The sequence below is a fragment of the Apium graveolens genome, chromosome 8 (genome assembly GCF_009905375.1).
Source record: "Apium graveolens cultivar Ventura chromosome 8, ASM990537v1, whole genome shotgun sequence".
NCBI classification, from domain to species: domain Eukaryota; kingdom Viridiplantae; phylum Streptophyta; class Magnoliopsida; order Apiales; family Apiaceae; genus Apium; species Apium graveolens.
In genome coordinates this window covers 265268104-265295916 of record NC_133654.1, presented here as the reverse complement: position 1 = coordinate 265295916, position 27813 = coordinate 265268104, and the positions used below count along the sequence as shown (strand labels likewise).

Here is a 27813-nt window from a genome sequence, read left to right as displayed (position 1 = left end):
ATCTACTTGGAACGCTTCATATCGGCTTAAGTTGGTGTTTTGGACTCAAGTATTTGGTGTTTTTGATGTGTTTTATGTTGAGTCGTTGCAGGGAAATAGTTAGAGGTGGAAATGAGCTTTTAAATGATTGTATTTTGATAAGAGATCACGGAAGGACGGAGCGCAAAAAGAAGAAAGCTACAGAAATTTTACAAAAAGCAGGCGCGCCCGAACCCAAAGGAGCGCGCCCGCGCCCCATTTTTCAGATACAGAGGGCGCCCGCGCCTGTTCAAGCGCGCACGCGCCAGCCAAATTCCGCAGAATCCTGATTTGATTATAATTTGGTTATTGCGAGAGTCCAGGTCACCCAGGTCTATATATATATAAAGAAAAGAAGACGTTTTAAGAAGAAGAAAGCCAGGGAGAACACAGAGAAGACCTAAAGCACACAAGACGGCTAAGGAGAAGAAGTTTTAGTTTTCACTTTTGTATTCTTCGATTTAGGCGATACTTTTGGATGCTTGTTTTTGATTTGTTCTAAACCCTAGTACTTTTATATTATCTCGTAGTATTCTGAACTTATTTATTATCATGTTTTCATTGTAACCTATGATGAAGATGTGTTCGATCATGAACTAATCATTGTCATGGGGTTCTAGCGGATTTATTTATCGATTTCAATAGTTGATTGTTCTAAATCGTTAGTGTGTGGTTATTTATGATTTCCTAGTATGGTTGTACTTATTCTTCTTAGATGCGTAGCTAACATCTAAGTCGTTTGTTAATCTTTATTGAAGCGAAAGTGGATATAAGGGTTTAGAACTTGCCATGCTTGCATAGGTTTATGTATGTTGTCATGCATGATTCGTAGTGTAATTTTAACCATCTTACGCTGCCCTATGTAATCTCAATAGGTAACTTGCTCATTAAACTGTTACGTTTTCAAATCTTATAGGCATATAGGGTTTAAGCATAATTGGTGTATGCTCAACTTCTATCTTATTAGTGGATGTTTAGTTGTAGGGTATACGTATATCGAAAGATAGCGTATACTAATTTCGTGTTATCTGATTAGTTGTCTTCACCATCACATGCTAAGATGAAAGGCATAAACTCTGAATGAAGTATTTAATGAAGTTAGAATCCCATGTTTGATCTCATATAAGTAAATCAGTTTTATTCTTTTAGTTAATGCATGCTTCTATAATCACTTTAATTATTTAATCAACTCAAAATTGATACTTATCTTAGCAGTGAATATTAACCATACATTGTTGCATAATTGCATATTCAGTTTAAACCAGTCTCTATGGGAACGAACTTAACTTAATCTTATACTACTAGTGATCGCATACGCTTTCGTGGTTTTGTGCGAACAGTTGCCGACAACTACAATAATGAATTTATTATCAAGAATTTTGTAGATCTAAGATTCAAAATTATATCTCATACATAACATCAAGTTTGATCCATCACTCATTGGAATTGTTCATTCATTTATTGTCCTTATCAAGACAATCATGCATTTATGTTTCAATCCGATCCTTAACGGTAAACATGCCTTATGACAATCAGAACAGTACAACTAATAATGGGACAAACTACTACCGAGTTCACTACTTTAAAGTATAAAAAATGCTCAGTCCAGTCACAAAGTTAAAAGCAGACTTGTGAGATTTATCATCCCCCAAATCAACTTAAGATCAACTTCTAACATTTCATATTATTTAACAAGACTTTAGAAATTTGTCACAGACATAATCTGGTTTCTTTTTTAGGCATTGGGGGAGCAGAGGCTAAAATTGTAAAAAAAACATTGCAAAGAGTGGAATGATGTTACAAAGAAAAAAAAGGAACAAGCATGTGGGTAAAATGTTAAAACCAAAAAAATGGCAGCAAAAGGGGAATTATTCTACATTTTAATGGAGCTTCTATATTATTTTTATTTCAACTAATAGATGGTCAAAGAAATTAAGCACAACATTATCACTGGTTTTCACGACAATGCTTACACGTACCTGATTGTAGGATTCTATTGGCGTTCCATTCAGAGTAGCAATTGTTTCACAAAGATGCTCATCTTTTTCATCAGCAAATGATCCAGGAGATACCTGATCATTATAAACTTCAATTATTTTAGCACAGATATACAATGGTGATAATAGTGAATTTGAAGAAACTTCATTATAGTTATATACTGAATGTCATTCAAAGATATGCAGTTTGACTAGTAATATCTTCGTTTTACTAAAATTCTACGCACTTTTTACCTCCACTTATGAGCAATCAATTATTTAAGTTCTCGTAATTATTCTAGTAATTCTACTTACGCTGGTTAAAATTACTAATCACTTGTGAGTATAAGATACAACGATTGTAATGAGTAAATTGTTTTAACTATCAGGGGCGGCGCTGAGGTAGCGCAGGGTGAGTCACAGCACATGGCCTTCAAAATTATAGGGCCCCATAGTTTTATATAAAAAATTAACTAAAAATGAAAAATTAGTTCTTAAGAAAAAAATTGGTCAAGTTTTTCTTAAAAAATATAAGTAGTTTGGATAAAATAGGAGAATTAGATTCATTAAAGTTCTTAAAAATATTTTCGTGCTTTCATAATATAAAAATTATAAATAAAATTTTAATAACTATTAATATTACCGTTGCAGTAATATAAAAGTGTTAGTCGAAACTCAAGTAATAGAAATTTTATTTATGGACAACAATGTCATAAGAAAGGCTAAATGTTGATAATGATTTCGTTAAAAAAGAATCTCTTTAAGTGAATATATCGAAATGTATTTGTGGTTTAAAATGTATTTTTAATAGGTAATTTTTTTATGATCCATATGATAATCTAGCACCTATTTGATAAAGAGCAAAACAAGTACCGAAGTTGAATGTTTAAGGAATCATCTGAACTCACGTATTAGAAGAGACAATCAAATCAACCCTGTATCGTGACAAAACCACCATGTAATAAAAGAAGCCTGCTACTAAGGGCACAATGGTTCCTTCAATGATATTTCTAAAAATAAAGAGAAACAAATCGAAGAGGAATGTGGTATTGTACAAAGCTATGCGGATACAACAGCAAAATGCATATACAATGTCTATGTCAAGTATGAGATTTGGTCGGCACCATATTGAAACGTTTAAACTACGTGCAACTGGAACACATTATGTAATTCATGCCGAATACCTCGAGAGTGTGCTTCGAAACGGTGATCCTCACTACCTGCAACAAAATTTAAGTCTGGAAGATATGCATCTTATTTAGCCCAATTTTTAGTTTGTTATGTGTTAATGAAATTAGCTATGTTAATAGTTCTTTTATTTAAATCAAGTGGTTGACTACAAGCTCTTTATTTTCCCGCCTAGGAGAAAACATAAGCTTGAACGAAGTCGATTTATCGTCAACAGTCACCACAAGCATGTCGGAAGCCATCAAGTAGCGTAAAACCCGACAAGGATAATGATGTGCATCGTCAAGAAACTGCACCGTAGTACACTGTTGAATCTCTTGTCAGGTTAACCACTCTCACCCAACAAAGAACGCGTGAGTAATAATGAGAACAAGCGTCCGACTGTACTTGGAATCGATCACAAAACCTGTCCACATCGAACCATCCATTTCCATCTTCACCGTAGAGCCTTTGATTAGCTTTCCCAAATCAGATGAATCAGAGAACGGTGAAAAAATACTCATTTTTTGAATTTGAGAGGTTGCAGAATTCGGGTTTGGAATTGAGGAAGAAGAAGATGGTCAGTGGTTACCGGTGAATAACACTTTGTTAGATCCCGTAAAAGGGCTATTTTAAGCTAGAAGGGGGTTGAATAGCTTAATTACCAATTTTAAAAATTATTATGGTGTTTTAAAAATATTTATCTCGTTTTAAATATTTTACCGATGCAGATTATATATGCGAAAATAAAAGACAAGGAATAAAATACCACACGAGAGATTTATCCTGGTTCGCGATGGCGCAACCTCTAGTAGATTCGCTCACCCCTACGTCCAGTCCCCGAGCTTCTCTCCAGGACCCGAGTTTTTCCCTTAAAATAACCTTTCTCCTTATGTAGGCGGAGAAACCTTTACAATCCCATAAATATCTGTCTTGGCGCGTAACTCCGGGTTACCACCTCAAAATAAATGTACAAACCTACACAGCCTATCTTATACAATAACACCCTGTTATTTCTTCAAAGTTGATGTAGAACCCTTGGTGTAGTCTTTGTCCTTATAAGCTTTTGCCGGTCTTGGATCTTAGTAGTTGGTCTTGGGTCTTTCCTCTTCCTCACGGTGCGAAGACTACTAACTCCCCGTTAGTACGTCTATGACTTGGGTCTTAGAACGAGAATCACCTCACTATACTTCACTTCACTGCAAAATGAAGAAGACAATATCTACGAAACTATACCCGTTATAGATAAAAAGAATTTGGACTAGTAATATACTTAACTAGACCGGATGACATACAAATATTTTTAAAATAATATTAATGTATACTTTTCTATAGATTAAATGAATGTTAGAGTATACTTGGTATTACTTCATTTTGAATAATATAACTTATTTTCGAAGTAATAAATATATCAAGTCCTTGATGAAGCGTTATCGCTTTCAGATCTTTGATAAACCAATTTCTCGTTTAATATAGTCGTGTGTAGACTTTTATAAATCGAGAACGTTACACTTATTCTTTAACTGTTTGCACTTATAAAATATTTGGCCGAGAGAATAAAAGGTCCGTAATTTAAACATAATATATCACAAAATATAAGAGCAGAGTTTAAATTATATAAGCACAATTTATATATGTATATATACAATACAATATAATCTTTAAGTTTTTCCCACGAAATACTGAAGATGCTAGTAAGGAAAATCGCTTATGTTCGGCCTCAATGATACTATATAAGGGGGTTGAATATAGTATCTACAATCAATTCGATTATGAACACAAGTATGTAACAGAAGACAAGTTTATTCAATATATCAAACTCTGTTACAGTAGGTTAATCTACTCTCTCAGTGATGTATGATATCACTAAGAGCTGCTAGGGTTAAAATAAATAATATTCTCGAGAATGATAACACTTATAGTATAAACCCTAAGCTGTGTTTATATAGTACACAGTTACAAGATATCTTCTAATTGATATGAAATATATCTTTTCCTAAAATATATCAATCATATATTATCTTCTGTAGTCCTTTAGCTGTCCAACTCTCCATGCATATCTTTATTTGTTTAATCCAGATCCTCTCATGTGAATCAACCGCTTTTCATCCCTGAAGTGTATCCGCACTTAAGTTCTGATATAAGTTCTGACGCCTTAAGTTCTGATAACTTCCTGTCTTCAGTAAGTTATGATTTCCAGTTAAGTTCTGATATTCTGATAATAAGTTCTGAAACTAAACAAATCAGATTAGACATGACATCACAAATATATCTAACAATCTCCCCCAACTTGTAAATTATGAAAAAATATACAAGTTAATAGATTTGATGATGTCAAAAACATTTAAGTACAAATGCAATGAGAGTTTATTTAGACAACTAACTACAACTTACAGTACATATAGCTTTACCAATATCACTGGATCAATCTGAATCCAAAGTGATTCCTTGTAAAGTCTGTTACCAGCTTGTCCTCAGCATTGCTCAGAACTTCAACTAACTGTGCTTTGACTTGCATCAGTTCAACTAAGCATTAAACCGTTATGTTTTCAGTTCTTATAGACATATAAGGACTAAGCATAATTAGTGTCTATTCAACTTCTATCTCTTTTGTGGATGCTTGGTAGTAGGGTATTCGTACAATGAAAGTTGGCGTTTACTAGTTTCGTGTTATCTGATTAGTGTCATCACCATTACATGCTAAGGTTAAGAACAATGACTTGGAAGGAAGTAGTAATGAAGTTAGAATTCCATGTTTGTCATATATAGTAATTCAACCTCAATTCTCTTAGTTAATGTTATTTAGTATAATATCTTAGTTTAATAAAAACCCAATTTGTTATTTGTCTTAATATTGAGCGATAACCATACATTGTTGCATAGGTGCATAAATTCAACTTAACCTAAACTAGTCTATGTGGGAACGAATCTGATTTTATATCTTATACTACTTGCGAACGCGTATACTTGCGTGAATATTAGCGCATGTTTTCGCCCTAACAAGTTTTTGGCGCCGCTGCCGGGAACTCGGTGTTAATTTTTAGTTTATGTGCTTGTCATCAGTGGTCGTTAAAATTCACTGACTCGGACTCTTTTACTCTCACGATTTATTTGTTTGTGTTTCAGGTACTCAGTACAATGGGAGATCCAGCAGCACGAACGAAAGCCTTGATGGATTTTTCTCAACCCAAGATCAATGACATTCAATCTAGCATTGTCCGGCCAACTATCACAGCTAATACCTTTGAGATCAAGCCTGGCATAATTCAATGGGTGCATAATTCAATCCAGTTTGGGGGTTCTCCAACTGAAGATCCCAATATGCACATTAGGGATTTCATTGAGATCTGCGACACCTTGAAGTTCAACGGTGTTTCTGAAGATGCTGTGAAGCTGAGACTGTTCCCATTCTCTCTGAGGGACAAGGCTAAGAGCTGGTTACACTCTCTACCAGATGGTTCGATTACTACTTGGGAAGATCTTGCTCAGAAGTTTCTTACTAAATTCTTCCCTATGGCGAAGACAGCTGCACTCAGGAATGCTATTACTCAATTTGCGCAACAAATGGGAGAATCGCTATGTGAAGCTTGTGAGCGCTACAAGGAGATGCTTTGGAAGTGTCCTCATCATGGAATGCCTGATTGGATGATCATCGATTATTTTTATAATGGGTTGGGAGCACAGTCCAGACTCATGCTCGATGCAGCATCGGGCGGAGCATTATGGGCAAAGAGCTATGACGAAGCTTATGATCTAATTGAACTGATGGATGCTAATGAATATCAGTATCCAACCCAGAGATGTCCACAGGGCAAGGTAGCAGGAGTTCTTGAAGTGGATACAGCTACGGCTATCACTGCTCAACTAAAGGCGTTGTCTATGAAGATCGATTCTCTGGCTAACTATGGTGTTAAGCAGATAATTAGTGTTTGTGAGCTGTGTGCAGGTCCGCATGTGACAGAGGAATGTACTATATCTAGTGACTCAGCTCAGTTTATGAGCAACTTTCAGAGATCGCAACAACTAGTTCCAGACACTTATCATCTTGATAACTGGAATCATCCTAATGTCAGCTGAAGCAACAATCAGAATACGATGCAACAGCCGTTCCAGCAGTTTGGACTATTCAACCCTCCTGGTTTTCAGCAACAAATTACACCAAAACAACAAACTCATGGTGCATGTCTATCTTCGAATGAAAAATCTGAATTGGAGGAGTTGCGGCTTATGTGCAAAAACCAGGCTCTTATATGCCAAATCCAGGTTGTTTCTATCAAGATTCTGGAGAACCAAATAGGGCAAATTGCTAATGCCTTATTGAATCGACCACCAGGAACACTTCCTAGTAATACAGAAACAAATCCAGGCAAGAGGGAAGTTGAAGAACAGGTGAATGCCATCATCTTAAGGTCTGGAAAGGTCGCAAGCCCCCAAATTTAGTAAGACGAAGAGCCTGAAAATTCTCAAGTTTCAGAAAATGCAGTTGTGGCTGAAGAAGAAGTGCAGAAGGAAGTAGAGGTGGAACCAAGGAAGACTACTGTGGAACACACTCCTCCTCAGGGTAATACAAGGGAGAAGCAGATCTATCCTCCACCTCCTTTTCCTAAGAGGCTGCAGAAGAAAAAGTTGTATAAGCAGTTTCAGAAGTTTTTGGAGGTGTTCAAGAAACTTCATATCAACATACCTTTCGTTGAAGCTCTTGAACAGATGCCTAGCTATGCGAGGTTTATGAAAGGTATTCTCTCTTGGAAAGTGAAGCTCGATGACTTAGGGACCGTTGCTCTAACGAAGGAATGCAGTGCTGTGCTGCAACAGAAGTTGCCTCCGAAGCTTAAAGATCCTGGAAGCTTCACTATTCCTTGCACCATCGGAAACTTGTCGTTCGACAAGTGTTTATGTGATTTAGGAGCTAGCATCAATCTGATGCCCTTATCTATCTTCAAAATAGATAAGTATGTTTACACCTTTCAAAATAAAGTTTAAACAAATATAATCTAATGAAAATAATTAAATCATGTATCTAATATAACTACAAACTCTATTAATTATCATCTGACTTAATTTATAATCGCACTCAATTTTTTCTTAACTATTTTGTAGGAAACCAAACACTTTTAAAATTAATTTTAGTAATTTAAATTATAATCTAACAAAATAATTAATAAATCAAGAAAAAACTTAAAAAAGCAAGGAAATTTATCGAAGATACAACTTTTTTAAAATTGATTGCTCTTTTACCAACTTCTAAAAAGATTTGTAAAATAGTATAATATTTTTGCAGAATGTATTTGTGCAATTTTTTTAAAAAGTGATAATATTTTTGCAAAAAAAATGTAAAAATTGATTATTTATGAGTAAAACCCCAAAAAAATAATTTTTAAAAAACATACCAAATCATCCACATACACGACTGGTCCATTGCTATTCAAGACTCTCAGTTTCGTATTGGCTCTCTGCTATTATTCAATTCATATGACTTTTTAAGATTTGAACTATCTAAATTTTGAATTTTCAATAATATAATACATATAAAAAATAATACGTAAATATTTCAAATTCATTAATCTCAATAATATATAATTGTTATTTTTTATAATTTATTTTTATAAAAATAATAAATTTATAAATGTTATAATCAGTATGTGCATCGCACATGTTATAAGCTAGGATGGTATTAAGAGCATGTTCAATGATTGTTGGCTATAATGATTGGCTAAATAATTAAAATATTGATTATTTAAAATTTTACTGAATTCGTAAGAGATTGAACTTCAGCAGAATTGGCTATAATCGTTGGCTATATTTTAAAAATATTATGTAATTATTATTTATGTTTGTTATAAATTGAATATTTTATTTTAATACGGTAACCAAATAATTTGACATATTGCTATAGGTCTCCAGATATTCAATAAATATAACCAATATTACTGGATTATCTAAAATTTTAGCTAATGGTTTTGAATCATTGAAAGACATAATATTTTTAGATAATCTCTATAATTATAATTATGAAATGTGACATGGATATTTTAGCTAAAGGATTAGATGCATTAATTAGTTATTAAGTAAAAATCATTTAATTTTTTATAATCAAAATGTTAAACTTTTTTGTGTGTTCATTTCAATTTTTTGTTACACTGAATCCGAAAATCCGTATTCATTGATTTGCAGCATGTTTGTACTCCGTCCATCTCATATTAAGTGTCTAGTTTTGACTAATCTATGGTCAATATTTTTTTATATTTTAACCGTAAATTACACTTTATTTATAATTAAACATACTTCAATACTTGCATCATTAGAAAATATATCTAATCCTCTTCAAAATGTATTTTTCAGTATTTTAAGATAAAATATAAATTTGTCTTAATTGTTGGTCAAAGTGTGGTTAATTTAACTACCTAATAGTCAAAACAAGACATATAATATAAGATGGAGGGAGTAATTACGAGCCTGGAACCAATCCAACTGTATCTTAAATTATAAATGATGTAAGTATTCAAGTTTTATTTGTCGCGCAACTACAAATTTCTTTTATAACTACGTAGTGTTAGGAGTTGTCACACATCATTTATGGGAGGGGCAGTTTGCTAGAATATAAGCAGCCAGATAACTCCAATTAGTATGAGACCTTTTGGGAGTGACCCAAAAACAAACCAGTGCGGGCTCGACCCAAAACGGACAATATCATACTAATGTGGAGTTAGGCCTGCTCAGCAAGTCCAACAAGTGGTATCAGAGCTATGGTTATAACGGTCCATAACAATCTCAGATGGGCTCCAGAAGTGACCTAGGAAAAGGCAGATGGGCTTACCCCAGAATGGGCTCAAGGAAAAAGTCAGATGATCCTTCTAGTATGGGCCTAGGGGGAGCAGATAGCCATATGGACTTTCAGTATGGGTCGAGGGGGAGCCTTGTCACATTGAAGGAGGCAGAATCGACAGGTGTCGGGCCCGATGTGTGAAGGGGGAGATTGTTAGGAGTTGTCCCACATCATTTGTGGGAGGGGCAGTTTGCTAGAATATAAGCAGTCAGATAACTCCAATTAGTATGAGGCCTTTTGGGAGTGACCCAAAAACAAACCCGTGCGAGCTCGACCCAAAGCGGACAATATCATACTAATGTGGAGTTAGGTCTGCTCAGCAAGCCCAACATGTAGTTGGTTTCGATCTCATTCCATTACTTGAATTCACATACATTTATTTCATCAAGTAAATAGAAAAGGTCTGCAACAACGGCAATTCCCAGTTGAAATAAAATAAGAGTAATTGGCAGTTTATAATTCACTTTTATTTTCATTTTTGCGATTTGAGTTTACATTATTTTCTCTGTCAACTTACATTTCATAAAATTAATTTTGCTTATATTTGTACCTCATTAACGATTTTCCATCAAGATGACCGTTAACTTTAACGAAAGCGGGGGCATTTCAGTAAATTACTAATTAAGACATAAGAAAATAAGAGTAATTAAGACAGAAGAAAATAAGAGTAATAAGAATAATTTACTGTTAAAGTTAACGGTCATCTTAGATACAAAGTCGTCAGTGGGGTGCACATAGAAGCGAAATGAATTTTACGGGATGCATGTTGACAGAGAAAATAATGTAGACCCAAACCGCAAAAATAAAAATAAAAGTGGGTTACAAACTATCAATTACTTATAAATTACGATGGTGCAAGTTTTTTAGTTAAATTATATTATTATATTGGTGCCAACAAAAATATTATTATATTGGTAGTTGAGAATAAAATAATTATGAATTAAGATCATGCAAGTTTGTCATATAGATTATATTTTATTTGTGATTGAAAATAAAATAACCATGGGAAAATTAGATTCATACTATTATTATGAGATTTTTTGGCTATTGACAATAGCTATAAACATTTACATTGCTTATATTACTTGTTATGAATACTGAGTGTACTTCATCTGATTCAACATTCTTCTGCTCCTAGTTTCCTCTGTTATGTCTGATTTGGCTAGAAGTCACCGATATGGATTGTTAAATTTAAGTTCAGTTTTCCTAATTTGTCAAAGTTCATGTGTCCCTATATATAGTTTACAGGGACTATATATAAAATATAGTCCCTGTAAACTATATATAGGGGGGAGGGGGAGAGAGGGAGGGAGGGAGCGAGGGGGAGAGAGAGAGAGGGAGGGAGGGAGGGAGGGAGAGGCTAGTTCTATACAATTTTCTGCCTATATTTGTAGTATATTGGGATCATTGGTTATTTAATGTATCCACATGCAGGTTGATATAAAATATGGGTCACTCAAAGCAATTTCATGGGAAGAAGCAACGAAACAACAACAAAGCGTCGAGGTCTCGTAAGGCGAGGCAACGTACAGAGAAGAACAGAGCTGCTGGTGCTTCTTCTATATCAGAAGAAAATATGAACAGTGATGATCATGACTTGGAAACAGTTGCTGCTTTTAGGGTCTCCATAGCTGCTGATGCTTGCACTAATCCCAAACGGAAAGGTATTCATGTTTTAATTGTATTTAAACTCTCTTCACCGTTATTATGTTTTTTTTTAATACTAGTGATCAATGCCGCGCTTCGCGGCGGCATCATAAAATTTTGTTTTTTGACGGGTTTATTTGTTTAAATTTTGATCAAAATTTATATTTATTATATAATTGAAAATGATAATAAAAATATATATTATTAAAAAAATACATTTAGTCTAATTTAAAATATATTTTTCAGGTTTTTAAAATAATCAATAGATAATTGTTAAGTCAAAAATTGTTCAATTTGATTTCTAAAAAATAAAATGAACGTGTAAATTAGGAACGGGAGTGAGTATTCAACTACACTATTAGTCGTCAGTAAAATAAAATTAGTATTTTTATCATTACAAAACAATCTGACCATAAAATTAGCAATTTGATTATAGCAGTTAGCAGTTACGCTAATAACTTAAAAGTTTCTTTTTGATGATTCTAGGTATCATCTTTTTTTGTTGCCGGAAAAAAATTAAACATTAATATTAAAAAAATAATAATAATATATTATAATAATATTCTTTAATATTAATAAAAAATATTAATATATTTTTTTCTTATTATTTTTTTTGAATGTTTCCCTTTCTTAACATCTATACTATCCTATTATAAGCAGAACACCCTCTATTTGGTAGTCGGTTGCTCGGTACAGTTGTTTGGTACGACAAATAACAACCGTCAGATCTAAAGTCAGATATATGAAAACCGTTGGATGCAATAATAAATATTATTATATTAATATTAAACTGCTCTCATTAATTCAGGGTTGGAACCTCACCAACAGCTTATTATATTTATATTTTTATATTTTTTATTTTAACAATTTGTACAGGTTCAGGGCTCGAATTCCGTGAACAACATATTATATTATATTATTTATTTTCAGTCAAGTCTCATAATATCACAAAACATCTTTGAGCAATGATTGTCAGTGTTCAACCAAGTACACCAATTGCCTTGAGGGGTTCTTGTCGGACTCCTAGTCATATTCCTTGTAGTATACCGACTAATAGTTGGGTACTGTTTTCAGAGGGTTTCTTACGTCTTATCTTGATTCTAACTTAATTCTAAGTTTATTTTTTAATTTTGTTTTAGAAAATCCTTAAGAATATTTTCTCATTACTGAAGCGTTAGGTTGAATTAATATTTATGATGGGATTATATAAATATGAAATATATTAATTTAATATGCTTACATCATTTTTTATTAATATTTTATTGGATGAGACATTTTGATTTTGAATTAAGATATTTATTTTAATTTGTGAAAAAGGAAAACCCATTTAAATTTTTTACATTTAACTTCTTAGGATCAACTAATATATATTATGCTGAAAGTTTTAAAAATATATTAAAATTCTGGTTGGTCAATAATTTTTTAAGTTATAAGTTTTTTATGTGACCTTTGTTAAATAACTTTCATTTAGTAATAGCAGTTAAGATAATAATGAAAAAAATATTGAACTTAATTACTAATAAAAAAAAGAGTTATGGAATACAAAAAATTAAATATAGGTTTATCACTTAAGAACTTGTGGACTCGGTCTCTTATCCCAAAAATTTATAATTGAATTATTTATCGTCATTTAAATCTGATAATTTTATAATATTATAATTTTTTATTTGAATGGTTTTAGATTTAGTTTGTCCCGCTTTATTGAAAATCATAAAGAATGAAAGAGAATATAGTTGATACTAATTATATTAATTAATTTTTTTAACATAATAAATGCATTGAAGATTCCCAAATTTAGAATTAAATATTTATTATCATTTAGTTTTAATAAATTTATATTATCATAGCATGATTCTCTTTGAATGTGTTATGTATTATTTTTTCCTTTATAAAAAAATATAAAAGAGAAAAGAGGATTTAATTATATTAATTATATTAATTTTTTAAATGCTTTTTTATTCCGTGGTATATTTAAGCTTTTTTCTAAATAAAAATAACTAAAAGTAATTATGAAACATTTTTAATCATCACATTTATAAATCTAATTATAATTTTAAGTTTTTACATATATTTTTAAAGACTATTAATTTTTGTTTGTTACTATTTTTAAGGTCTTAGAAACTATGTATTTCAATTAAAATAAAAAGTTTGCTCAGCTGTGTTGTGTTTCAGAGAGAAGTACACGTATCGACCTTACTTTCTAAGGGAGTGAGTTGGATAGTTATTATTTTTATTACATTGAGATCTTAGTGCTTGACCAAAAAGAAAGAAAGATTTGAGTCATCAATTGTTCATACTAACACAGGTATAGTTGTGGTATTTTGCTAATTTGGCATGGTTGGCGGAGTAGATGACATATATATATAGATATTTCGCTTGAGGTTTAATTCTAGTTTCTGAGTATCTGTTTGTTTTTTTATTCAATTGATCTTATGCATCTTGATTTGTTTGTTTGTAGGCCCTCAGAGTGTATTTTCAAGATATCACAAAGATAAGATTAGCGTGAAAATTGTAGTACTGGAGAGGCTTGGTGTGAGAGGCAGAAAGGTAGATTTCACCTCGATATTAAATGAAATAATTCACTATGTTAATTTGTTCAAAATCAGGTGAAACTCCCTGACCAAAGGAAAATTTCAGTTTTGGAAATAGTCTTTACCGTGCTAATTTTCTATTGTAGTTTCACTTCTATGTAGTAGGTAACAAAAGGCTACAAATGATTATCAGTACAAAATGTTTGGCACTTTTAAAATTGAGTTTTCTATTGTGCAGTAATAGTAATCTCAACTAATATATTTTTGGATTATTTTACATATATTAATGAATCATCATCAAATATTTCCAATTTGAAGTAATTATCCTTCATTTTTAGGTTTATATTTTTTATCTTTTGGTTGAACATGGGTGTTTTTAACATCAATGTTGTTTTTGAAAAATTTCGAGATGGCATCAAAGGCTCAAAGCTGTTTTGAGAGGAAGACAATGAATTGCTTGAGATCTGTGTTTGTGCAATTGACAAATCTTGTAGAAAAAAGTGTTTCCAGTTTGTTGTCAAATCACAAGTGGTCTAATATTGGAGGCCAGTTTGGGATAACTAAAAATAAAAGATGGGGCATTCTATCTTATCCACTACCTTTTAGATATAAGTTTTACTGTTATAAGATGTCCAGAATTAATTAAGAGGTTGGCGTGAATGACCAAATCTAGATTTTTGTGTAAAACACATTTATTTTGTTAAAGTAAACCTTGTGTGTTGGCATTGAAGAGATATTTTGTTTTCTTGGAAGTGGCAGGGAATTCACTTCTCATGAACAGGATTGTGATTGTGTAATCTACCTAGCAAACTCCCAATGTTATAGGTATTTTATGATGTCTCATTGTCAATTATTTTTTGGTATATGTATTATCTAAGAAAAGTAGCATAGTACTTTTATGCAGGTAAATGAACATAATAAGAAAAATAAAATGTTTAAAATTGCTTAAGAGGGAGATGAACATCAATGTCTAATTTATTTCAAAACCAAATATTAAATCGTTATTGCATCAAGATAAAGGTGTAAGAAAAGCAATACATTGGATAAAATTAAATATAATGTAGATTCTTGTCAGTGATAAAACAGTCAGTTGTTCATATTTGTCTTATGCATCTTTGCGGGATAACTTTGTATCTATAAAAGATTTTTCTATAAAGTTTAAGAGGATTAGCTCCCTCTACCTTGCTGGCTGATTTCTTTAATTCATCCAAATGAACTTGAGCTTGCACTTTGGAGTTTTCTTCCTTCATTCGAGCAAACTCCTCAATTTTTTAATGGCAAACTTATCATGCCGGGCAAGGTATATTTTTTGCATAACATACTCTTTGATTGCGTTCCGTATACCTGTTCTTTTTAAGTTGTCTTTTTTCAAAAACCAGCTACGGTCTAAGAATTTAATGGTCGATGTTTCTGCACTGATGAGATATATGGCTATATACGTAAGAAGGATGGTATATAAATAATCACATATAACTGTGTATGTAGCAGCTCACAGGGCCAAGTATAAACACAATTTCAGAAGCTTACACTACTTGACCGAAAAGAATATCTCCAAAAAAAATGTATGTCAAATTTTTTGTTAACACCTAATAATGTCATGTTTGAACTACATTTGCCATGTAGTTCTTCTCTGGCTATCTTTTTGACATTTTTCCATATAGTTTTTTGTGCACCATTGAGCATTATGTCATTTTTGCAGCATTATGATGGTGATGCCATGGAACTCAATCTTGTTTTTACTGTTATTGAAGATACATTTGGGAGAAGACAAACAGTTGAGTTAAAGCGTGGTGGAAAGGATGTGCGTGTGAAAAATGAAAACAAATTGCACTATATCCATGCAACAGCAGATTATAAACTTAATCGGCAGGTCTGAAAGGTATTTTCTAAAAATTTTAAAACATTATACTTGTCCTATTATATAGAAAGCCTTAACATGCATTATTTATTTGTCGATCAGACAAAATAACTTAATTAAGTTATGCCATCAAGCTAAGCGCCTTCATTTTGTATACAATCACACATCATTGTCAGTCATATCTAAATACTGTAGAACTTAAACAAAATAAAAATATACTCTAAAATACCAACAAATATTAGTTGAGTGTTTTAGGAAAACATAGAGTTGTTCTGTATTGTATCTAAGTCTTAGATATTAACAGCTAGTATTAAAGTCATGGTCATGTAACATAATATTATAACATTTGTAGTTGTCCAGGCACTGCAATAAAATATCTCAAACCTTTTAGAAATCTGGGAATCTGCTCAACCTTCCTGTAAACGTAATATCAGGATTCCAGGAACTACAAAACTGTGCATTATTCTGCGAGTATGACTAAAAATTTATTCCATCAGCCATCGGAAAAATTTGCACATTTCCCAGATCAAAGACTTATTTCTGGTTCTCTCATATTCAGGTCCAGGAAATTGATTACAAGTTATTGCTATTACCAATCACATAACCAGGAAAAAAACATTGCCTAGTCCATGTTATGGCCACACAATAGGTAATTATATAACTTTGTTGCAGGCCCAATACAATATTAAATATTGGAAGATCTAAAGCACAACACCTTTGAATTATAGTACCCTTCATAAAAGCTTGTAGCTCCACTCACCTATAAATTTAACCATACTAAGAGTACCAAACTCAAAACACGCAATATTAATTCTTGTAAAAAAAGCAAAGCATAGAAAAACCAAGACAGAATAATAATAGGTTGTGATTTCCTTCAACTCGATTGATATGGGTGAAACTTCAAATTCAATCACAATCCAATTCTCTATATCAATTTCTACTAAAGCTAATATATTAAAATAAATTGTCTATGCATTGCAATAAAAGTAAAGTTCTCAATCTAAAATAGAGTTTTCCTAGGAACAAATAATAAAGTTCGAAAACCTATCCTTCATAATAATTAAGCGTAGAAAAATAATCTTATGCTTCTAATTCTTCTTATCACCCGCATCATTATGCTTCTAATTCTTCTTATCACCCGCATCATTATCATCTTCATCGTCCATGATTATTATCTTCCTTTTCTTCTTATCTCGAAGGGAAACATTCCCTGCAGCCTCATCTTCTGAATTAGTGTCATCACTTTTATTGGCCTCTCCATCATCGATGATCATCAATTTTTGTCTCTTCTGATTGTGAACATGAGCCTTTGCAAGATCATGTGTAAGGTCATCTTCCGGATCATTATATTTCTGTGTTGGATGATGTGGCATGTCAAATTAACAACAAACAGAAACATATATTAACAGTTACCAAAATTAGGACAAAAAGATATAGTTAATGAACTTGCGACATCAAACATGTCTTATCAAGTTCAAAATTTACCTGAAGTGATTTCTTCAATTCATATTCGTGTTCTAGAATTTCTTTGGGCTCGTACACCTCAGAGACAGAGTAATTGGCATACCCATCCTTGAAATTATAATGATTCAGTCTTAACTTGTAGATCAAATCTTTTCCCAACAGTGCTCTAAACTCTTTTGGGACATCTTTTTTACCAGAACATCTGTTAAATAATTTGTTGGCTGATGTGTCAAGTAAGCGCTCAACGACATTATTGAACAATGTCAAAGTAGTAGTTCCAGTCTGGTCTTTAACATAGATGTGTACTTTGAACCTATGAGTGTCAAAAGTATAGCATTAAATTTTAAATAGTGTATCAACCTGTAAACATGTTATATTTGGTTTACTTACATCACCAAAGGGTAGTCAATAATTTCTTCACATTGTTTGCACATATACCCTCCATCTTTAGCAACAGCTGTTTTCTCACATGATTTGCAAGTTATGTAGTACCAGTTGAATTCATTATTGATCCCCGTTATCTCTCCTCTTATTGTAGCAACATATTCCTGTATTCATATATAATAAATTCAACGTGATACAACATAGTATGAGTTGTGCAATAATGATATAAGACAGTGTAGCTAATAAAAGGGGCATTTAAAAATAACAAATACCTTTAGATCTTCATCCCACTTAGTGTCCACCAACTCTTTAATAGTCATCCTGTGAAAAAACATCTTCTCCTCTAATGTGAGCTTGTTCACCTCGGAGCTTTCAGTGAATTTTAATTTTTTATTGTGGCGGGAAAATCTATCCCTCAGTGCCACCACATATAGAATGTCCAAATTCATGTATATTTTACTATTATTTGTGGCTGAGAAGCAAATTGCACCTGCGTATAATATAATATATTTATACACATTATATTAATTATAATGTGATGTGAGTGTAGTTTGATATTGAACATCAGTGCAAGTATATGAGGTTTGCAAATATATAAGCTAACAAATATATAAACTGAAATATGTAATTCATTGTTACCTTGAAACTTTTTCACAGTTGTACTTGTCACAATTATAATGTAAGGCTCATCTTCGTCTTTGTAAAATTTTGGATCAAATTGTTCGCTCAGCTTTCCCCATAGAGTAATTGTTGCAGTGACCGAGCTGTTGTATTGTAATAATAAAGGTGGGTCTAGTAATTAGAATGTAGTACAAAATAAATATATGTGTGTGCGTACTTTAAATATATAACTTACTGATTTGTTACAATCTCCAGATCTCGCTTTTTCCAGTTGTTGCCAACGATTTCAATGGGGCCGATTCCAGCCAAATATCCCACAACATCTACATAATTGTCAAAAAGAAATACAACTTGATATATCAATATATATATATATAGGATTTTATATTTATGTGGGTGAGTAAATAAAATTTACAGATACCTGAGAGTATAGTCTTATCATTCAAACGTTTTTCAATGATATCAGGTACTACAAACTGGAACCCGTGCAACGATATTTTAACAGCTTCTTCTTCCAACAGTTGGAGGGTAGTATTTGGTAAGAAAAGAGCCTTAAATTCACAGGAGAGAGGCCTGTAACTGCCTATAGCTTGTACAATCTTCAAATTTCGGATGCTATATAGAGAACCTTCTTGCAGCTCCAGATGTTTAAAGCGGGGAACCAAGTGTTTACGTATTGTTGCATGCATGAGATTTTCCTATAACATAATGTAATGTATATAAGCATATAAAACTTAAGAATAGATTTTGTTTAAAATATAATGTCGTAGGTACTTACCTGTTCATCAATAAGGATCATGTCAATACTAATTAGTTCATTATTTTTCTGAGGATTGGTTGACTCCCACATTCTGCAAATTCGGATCCTGATTCGCCAATTATCATGAGTGCTGTTTAAATTGTTCAAAGTAGAGAACTCCATTGTACCGCTAACAATAACTGATAATATAAATTTGTTGTTATTATGCTGGGTCTGTAAATAAATTTGATGTTATTATGTTTGGGTGTGCACATCTTATATAGTGATTATAGATGAAGCCGTAGGGTTATGAGATTTGTACTTCTACTGGCTCTAGGTGACAACATTACTACAATGAGTAGAAGTATGTTAGTGGTGATTCAATATTGGAGATGCCATTTACGTTTTGTGGTTGAGTTAGAACACCGTTTGAGTTGTAGAATTGTATTTCAACTCACTTTGTACTATTAAAATATGTATAGCTCTGTAAAAATAAAAAAAATCTAAAGCTCGGTAAAAATTAGAAACACTGTAGAAATATGTATAAATTAGAATTCTATTTCAACTTATTTTGTACTATTAAAAAATCTATAACTCTGAAAAATTTAGAAAAATAGATTCAGATGATTTAAAAATTAGAAACACTGTAGAAATATGTATTAATTAGAATTCTATTTCAACTTATTTTGTACTATTAAAAAATCTATAACTCTGAAAAATTTAGAAAAATAGATTCAGATGATTTTAGAGCGCCACGTAAACTCACGCGTATCCTCCTTTATATATATATATTGATTTTTTCTGAGGATTGGTTGACTCCCACATTCTGCAAATTCGGATCCTGATTCGCCAATTATCATGAGTGCTGTTTAAATTGTTCAAAGTAGAGAACTCCATTGTACCGCTAACAATAACTGATAATATAAATTTGTTGTTATTATGCTGGGTCTGTAAATAAATTTGATGTTATTATGTTTGGGTGTGCACATCTTATATAGTGATTATAGATGAAGCCGTAGGGTTATGAGATTTGTACTTCTACTGGCTCTAGGTGACAACATTACTACAATGAGTAGAAGTATGTTAGTGGTGATTCAATATTGGAGATGCCATTTACGTTTTGTGGTTGAGTTAGAACACCGTTTGAGTTGTAGAATTGTATTTCAACTCACTTTGTACTATTAAAATATGTATAGCTCTGTAAAAATAAAAAAAATCTAAAGCTCGGTAAAAATTAGAAACACTGTAGAAATATGTATAAATTAGAATTCTATTTCAACTTATTTTGTACTATTAAAAAATCTATAACTCTGAAAAATTTAGAAAAATAGATTCAGATGATTTAAAAATTAGAAACACTGTAGAAATATGTATTAATTAGAATTCTATTTCAACTTATTTTGTACTATTAAAAAATCTATAACTCTGAAAAATTTAGAAAAATAGATTCAGATGATTTTAGAGCGCCACGTAAACTCACGCGTATCCTCCTTTATATATATATATTGATGATTGATGATTGATTGATGATTTTCATTTGTTTTTGCAATCTTCCATCACCAATTCTAAATCATAAGCAATTGTTATTTGTTCTGTCTGTTTTAATTTGTAAGTAAATTTCATTACCTTGTTCTCATTTTCATTGTTTTGTCATCTGCAATTACCAATTATATGTCTAACAATGTTGTTATTCTGTATGTCAAAGATTCTCATGACTTGGAAAGCCGGGGCCCCAACAGTGACTTGGTTTTCACCCCCAAAACGGAGATACGTAGTATATCTGATGATCAAACTCCTCGTTGCATCAATCCACTCTCCTGCGAAATATGTAAATCAACCCTTTGTTTTTGGATTTCAATTTCTGTGTCAATATTTATTTTCAATCTCCTTTTTCACGCCATGTTCAATTACCAATTTTTATGTCAAAACTGTTGTTATTATGTTTGTCAAAGATGATTATTACTTGAAAAGTTGGAACACCAAGGATGACGTGTTTTACATCGCTAAAACTGATATGCACACCGGATTTGATGATCAAACTACTACTGCTTCAGGATGTATGTAAATAATCCTCTCATTTAACTTTCAGTTTTTTATGTAGATTTAGAATTGTATATCATACCCTCTCGCTCGGTAAAGAAGAAAAAACTTTAGAGTTGTAAATCAATACCGATTGTTACTATGTTCTGTTTCTTAAATCTTCTGACAGTCTTGTGAACTTCACTACCCTTGTTTCTGTTTTCAATCTCCTTTTTTTGTCATCTTCAATTAGTAATCATATGTCCACACTGTTGTTTTTATGTCTATCAAAGATGCTTATGACTTGAAAACCTGGCATGGGGATTACGTCCCCGCAACGGAGAGGCATACTATGTTTGATGCAACTATGACAAGTATGTAGATCAACCCTTGTTTGAACTTTCAATTTTTAAACCATGTGATTGTCTTGTTAACTTTCAGTACACTTGTTTTTATTTTCAGTCTCCTTTTTTACGCCATTTTCAATTACCAGTTATATGTCAAAACTGTTGTTATTATGTTTGTCAAAGATGATTATTACTCGAAAAGTTGGAACACCAAGGATGACGAAGTTTACATTGCTAAAACTGATATTCACACCGGATTTGATGATCAAACTACTACTGATTCAGGATGTATGTAAATAATCCTCTCTTTCAACTTTCAGTTTTTTATGTAGATTTACAAGTTTCCCATATATCGATATCGTTGTCCTGTTCTAGATCGTATGTGAACTTTATTACCCAAGTTTACATTTTTAATCTAATTTTTTAATCCTTTTCAATTACCAAATATATGTTAACTACTTTGTAATTATGTCTGTCAAAGATGCTGAAGTCTTGAAAAGATGGAGCGCCGGTGGTGACGGGGTTTACATCGCGGATGATGAGACGCTTAATGGATTTGATGATCGAACTCCCCAAACTGTTAAAGCTTGTGATAGTGTTGACTTGAAGACTATGGCCGCGTTGGGGGTCTCAGTTGTTCACACTCACAAGTTTCCCAGATATTATTGCTATCCTGGTCCTGTTGATCGTATGTGAACTTTATTACCCAAGTTTACATTTTTAATCTTATTTTTTTATCCTTTTCAATTACCAATTATATCTCAACTACTTTGTAATTATGTCTGTCAAAGGTGATGACGTCTTGAAAAGATGGAGCACCCGTGGTGACGGGGTTTACATCGCGGATGATGAGACGCTTAATGGATTACCCTTTTTAGATCGTATGTGAACTTTATTACCCTGTTTTACATTTTTAATCTCATTTTTTTTGTTTCTTCAGTTACCAATTATATGTCAACACCGTTGTTATTATGTGTGTCAAAGGTGCTGAAGTCTCGAAAAGTCGGAGCACTCACAGTGACGGGGTTTACATCGCCGAAAATTTAGATGCATGCTGAATTTGATGATCAAGCTCCTCTTTGAAAAAGTTTGAAATTTGGTGTCAAATATTTTGAATTAATAGGTCAAATATTTTGAATTATTATGTGAAATGGTTTGTAGCCGATTGTTTAGTTATGTTTTCTGACTTTAATGTTGAGCAAGGCATATAAATTTATGCAGTTTATCCAAATAGTAGTGTTTAAGTAGAAGTAGTCACATTTATATTGTACCGCATGGAACTGAAGATACAAAAGTCTGTGTGCAAATTTACTGCATGAGTTGTAATCTTGTAACTTTGTTGGCTATATCTCCGATTTGCGTAACTGTGTTGGCTATATCTCCGATTTGCGTAAGTGGGAGGCCTAGGCGCGCACTAAGGTTCTGGACCAGATATGAGGCAATTGTCAAATTTGTGGTGATAAAGTTGTTTGTCGTCAGAAATTGTTAGGTTTCAAATTTCAATATGAAATGCTCTTCAAAATTGATAACTTCTGCAAAATGCAAGCACAGAAGTAAAAAGACGGGCTTCACGGAAAATGGTAAAAAGATGGGCAAGTAGACGGAGTTTTAGAGGAAGAAGAACGGAACAACAAAGCCTCGAATGAATGCAGCATAATAAAAAAAATACAAAGTTGCAGCAGCTGCTGCTTCTGTGATAGTCGATTCGTCATCTTTTGCCCCAGCTTTTAATCCAACGCTTGCATGATTTGGATACCATGGGTGCCTCATCAGCGGTCTGCATCGTTCCCAATTACCTTCAACCGCGATATGCAGATCATTCTGATTTAAACTGTGTATAAACTTCATTGCCCTTGTTCTTCATTTTCTCCGTCAGTCTTTATTTATCAGTTTGTATTGTAAGTTGTAACCTAATGTTATTCTGTCAAAGCTGCAGGTGACCTGAAAAACTGGGATGCCCTTATTAACTCCTGTATTGTGGCTGCCTTAGGGGTCTCCTACAGTCACTCTCATCACCGAACCAGATATTCAGGTCCTGTTCTTTTTGCCAAGTACAGGTCTCACTTTTTAATCCTTGTTTTAATATTAATTTTCCATTTTATCTCTGTTTATCAATTTCCTGTGATTTGGTGGAAGCACCATTTGTGTGTTTATTTTGATTACAGTTTCCTTAATTATATGTTAAAGAAAAGAAGGTCTGCAGCTTATTCATGTGTCTAAATGCAAATGACTGTTCTTATCCTTGTGTATTCATTCAATTCATCATTGACTCTATCATCCCACATGCTACCTTAACCTTACTTGTCTGCTACCCTTTCGATCCATGTAGCGGTGATCTTGGACATCGATTTATTTATAATTTCAGGTAGCCTGATGTTGCTTGTAATAGATAGTTAAGAAAAAACTGTTGAAAGAAATTAGGATGTCAAATCCGCTACCTCATTACAAGAAAAACACTTATATACAATCGGTCCAAAATCGGTGGTATTTAGCTAGATACGATCGCTTGTGGACCTGTTGTATTTACGGGAGTGTTATTTAGTAATTCAGCTCAAATTGTGGACAGGTGGTATTTAGCTAGATACGACCGCTTGTGGACCTGTTGCATTTACGGGAGTGGTATTTAGTAATTTAGGTCAAATTTACGTTTCGATGAACAAAGAGTTAGATTTGTCCTGAGCACTGGCGGCTTCAGTTCATCAATGGCCACTACTTAAACTGTTAAGCATTGGCATGTAGTTAACTTCATCTGCAACTGTTGAGCAGACAGTTGCAAGTATAATATACCATTTGGAGATATTCCAAAGCCTGGGTACTAACTTCACATAGATTTGTAAAAAAATAGATTGTTCAGTAAACATAAGTGCATGATTTGAGTTACCTTATCCATATTAAAATGAGTTGGGTTACATGCAATCAAACCGGACCCTGAGGGGTGCTGATTAGGCCTGTCAATGGATCGGATCGGTCTAAATCCATATTCATATTCATTTATTTTTTCGGATTCGGATCAGCTCCGGATTTTTTATAGGCCGATCCATATCCGGATCCGTTCAGATCACGGATTTCGGATCGGATATCGGCTCCATTTATGTATATTTAATTTTTTAACTTCAATTATTACATAATTTATTTAAAATTGGCAATTTCGAAAAATATTAAAATACATGTAGAATATAACGAAGTCCAAAGATAAATTATGAACTAAAATTCGCTTTTTTTAAACAAACATACTATTGGGTTGTACAATATTTTAATTCTAACAATGACAAAAATTGATGTTGCAGAATGAAAATGTGATATGAACTGGTACTTGGGTTATACGGCTCTAAAATGTAAAAGAATTAGGGTTATTGAAATGGACTAGATTATAGAGATCGAAACGATCGAAATATAGATAATGGAACTTGATTCGAGGATAATGGGACTTGACTCGAGCATAACGGGACTTGACTTGGAAATGAAAGTGTGATATGAATTGAGACTTGGGTTATGCGGCTTTAAAAGGTAAAAGAACTAGAATAATAGAAATGGACTAGACTATAGAGACCGAACTAAACGAAATATAGATAATGGGATTTCACTCGAGGATAATACGTTTAAGATTAAAATTATTAAAAAATATTTTTATTACACTATATATATAAACCGGATCGGGTTATTAACGGATCGGATCGTCCTAAATCCATATCCGCTCCATTTATAATCGGATTTTCCTTATAGGATCGGATCTCAGATCGGATTTTTAATAAGTCGATCCATATCCACTAAAATGTCCTCAAATCGGATCCGGTCGAATTGAATTTTCGCTCCTGACAGGCCTAATGCTGACTTACATATGGTGACTAGATTATTAAATAATTTCAACAAAAATAACTTCATTAATTAAGGCAGGGTTATCCTTACATGTATCAATATGTAATTAATAAATTATTGTGCAATATAGCTGGTGGGTAAAAGTTAGTGTGGGAGTACTCCCTCTGTCCCAAAATAAGTGTCGTTTTGACTTTTGACACGCTTTTCAAGGTACTAAAAAAAGATATTTACATATACTTTTTAAAAAAAAAAATTTCTGAATTAAAATTTTACATTTATATTTTTATTTAGAAAAAAAAAATTATAAAAAAAATGTATGCAAATACCTTTTTTTAACACCTCAAAATACGTGTCAAAAATAAAAGCGACACTTATTTTGGGACGGAGGGAGTATAAGTTTAATTCAATACCTGTATATATACATCCAAATAAAATTAGTTGTACACTTCATATAAAAAATACTGATTACCTCACAAAATTAAAAAAATGTCATAATATCATTTTGAATCTTAACCACTTCATTATAATTGATCCAATGATTGAAAGAGTGGTCTCCGAAGTCTTTATATATATTGATGATTCTATAACAAGACGGAAGTTTAAAATAAGTAGTTATATTTATAAGTTGGCCCCAACTCACAAAATACGACATTCTTTTTTTTCGGAAGTTATTAATTTATGACGTATAGTTGCGTCGTAAATTTATATTTTTTTTTTATCAAAGGTGGGTCCCGCAGGAAACATCCGACGATTCCTCCGTCATAAGTAACTAACTTACGACAATATTTTCCGTTGTAAGTTCATAACATACGACGGAATTTTCGTCGTAAATAGATTTATTATTTTATTGAGAATGTGGGCCCCTGTTTTCTAACTTCCGACGCAATTTTATTTTGTACACAGATCTGAACTTAGTACTCGAGCAAAAACGAAGATTTTTTTTGTCATAAATAACTCAATTATGATGATTTCAGTTAAAAAACCCGTCGTAAATGGTCATTTCTTGTGACATGTAGTTTATGACTGATTACTAGCATTACAGGCTGTGGAGCTTCTCATAAGTCTATCGATGTACATATTAACTAAACCCCTACACGTGGACAGGCTAAAAAGCACTTGATCAACATCTAAGTTATTGACAATTATACTTGGTTCATGACTTCATGTTATGTTAAAACTCTTCCTTACTGCTTTGGTACTTGAGTTTGCCATCATGAACACTTGTAGCATGAACACCTCTAAGATTTGTTCTGCAAAGCGTAGTTTCCTTTCTTCAGCCTATCTATTTGTTGACAGAAATAGTTTGCCGGAATTTAATAGCTATTCTGGAAGAACTCTAGCTTAAATTTATCATTCCAGTAGTTTTCGCTTGAAGATCTTCAACATGAGAGACATCAGATTCTCTCATGTTTGCTGAAAAACTCACATGATCAGATTGACAGATTTTGCTTTTAAATTTTTGGTTTAGTGACATGTGCTTAATAATGCTGTTAAATTTTTCATAATAACATCTAGTATTGAAGGCAACGAAAAAAGAATTATATCAGAAAATCGAAAATTCTGAAAACTGTGATGACTTTTTGCAGATATTGGAAGTTAATTCCGTTGTTCTTAATCTGAAAAAGAAAAAAGCTGTGAAATAATTAGGTGTTTGAAATGTAATAATTAAGTAGAAAATATTTATCCAGAACTAAAAAATACACTAATAACATAAACAACAGAACATTATTATGCTAACTCTTCTTATTATCCTACTTATCTTGCATCTTTTGATGCAAAAATATCGAACAAATTTACATAATCAAGTTTTTAACCATATCCTTTTCTATTGATAAATATATAGCTAAGTCACTTGGCCTTTCATGAGACATAGTTAAACGATTGCAGGATTTTTTAGCTTCAAGGATGACGGGGTTTACATTGCCGAAAACTGAGATGCATGCTGAATTTGATGATCAAGCTCCTCTTTGAATTTTTTTGAAATATTGTGTCAAATATTTTGAATTAATATGTCAAATATTTAGAATTATTATATGAAATGGTTTGTAGGAAGGTACATCAATTTATGTTGTTTATTCAAATAGTAGTGTTTGAGTGGAAGTAGCCACATTTATATTGTACAGCATGGAACTTAAGATATAAAAGGCTGTGCGCAAATTTACTGCATGAGCAAGGTAAGTTTCAATATTAATAATCAACATCACAATGTTTGCTATGATGAAAATTACTGGCTCTTAATTATGGTAGCAGTATTCATAGTGTTGTTAACTTTTGGAGTCGGAATAGTGTCCAAATAGCTTCATTATTCTGATCCCTGCATATATAACTGTGTTGGCTATATCTCCGATTTGCATTAATTATTTAATTGTGAATCAGGTACAAAAATTGTGCACAATCTTG

General features: G+C 32.5%; 1 protein-coding gene, 1 long non-coding RNA gene and 1 other non-coding gene across 5 annotated transcripts; 2 read left to right on the top strand and 1 right to left on the bottom strand.

The window, feature by feature from the left end:
• Positions 1–6689: 6689 nt before the first annotated feature.
• On the bottom strand, positions 6690–6796 carry LOC141682155 (small nucleolar RNA R71). Its single transcript, XR_012559557.1, has one exon. It is a non-coding gene; the product is annotated as a small nucleolar RNA R71 (small nucleolar RNA).
• Positions 6797–11326: 4530 nt separating this feature from the next.
• LOC141677740 (uncharacterized) lies at positions 11327–23802 on the top strand. Of its 3 annotated transcripts, none has more exons than XM_074483790.1 (9): positions 11327–11651; positions 20937–21059; positions 21184–21288; positions 21544–21624; positions 21781–21885; positions 22079–22107; positions 22418–22478; positions 22582–23432; positions 23534–23802. In XM_074483790.1, the coding sequence occupies exons 1-8, from the start codon at positions 11435–11437 to the stop codon at positions 22653–22655; spliced, it is 795 nt and encodes a 264-aa protein (XP_074339891.1). In that variant the 5' UTR covers positions 11327–11434; the 3' UTR covers positions 22656–23432; positions 23534–23802. The 3 variants fall into 3 exon arrangements, with proteins under 3 accessions (XP_074339891.1, XP_074339889.1, XP_074339890.1); XM_074483788.1 differs by having other exon boundaries at positions 22079–22285; positions 22389–22478; XM_074483789.1 differs by having other exon boundaries at positions 22079–22285; positions 22389–22478; positions 23528–23802.
• Positions 13790–19457, top strand: LOC141677741 (uncharacterized). Its single transcript, XR_012557509.1, has 5 exons — positions 13790–13939; positions 14093–14181; positions 14919–14990; positions 15865–16044; positions 18959–19457. It is a non-coding gene; the product is annotated as an uncharacterized LOC141677741 (long non-coding RNA).
• Positions 23803–27813: the final 4011 nt, after the last annotated feature.

Excerpts from the sequence above, each read along its gene's own strand:
- LOC141677740 (XM_074483788.1), top strand. The coding sequence starts at position 11,435 with ATGGGTCACTCAAAGCAATTTCATGGGAAGAAGCAACGAAACAACAAC. Across the intron at positions 21,060-21,183 it reads TCCACTCTCCTGCGAAATAT|ATGATTATTACTTGAAAAGT; the intron begins GTAAATCAACCC and ends TGTTTGTCAAAG. Across the intron at positions 21,289-21,543 it reads AACTACTACTGCTTCAGGAT|ATGCTTATGACTTGAAAACC; the intron begins GTATGTAAATAA and ends TGTCTATCAAAG.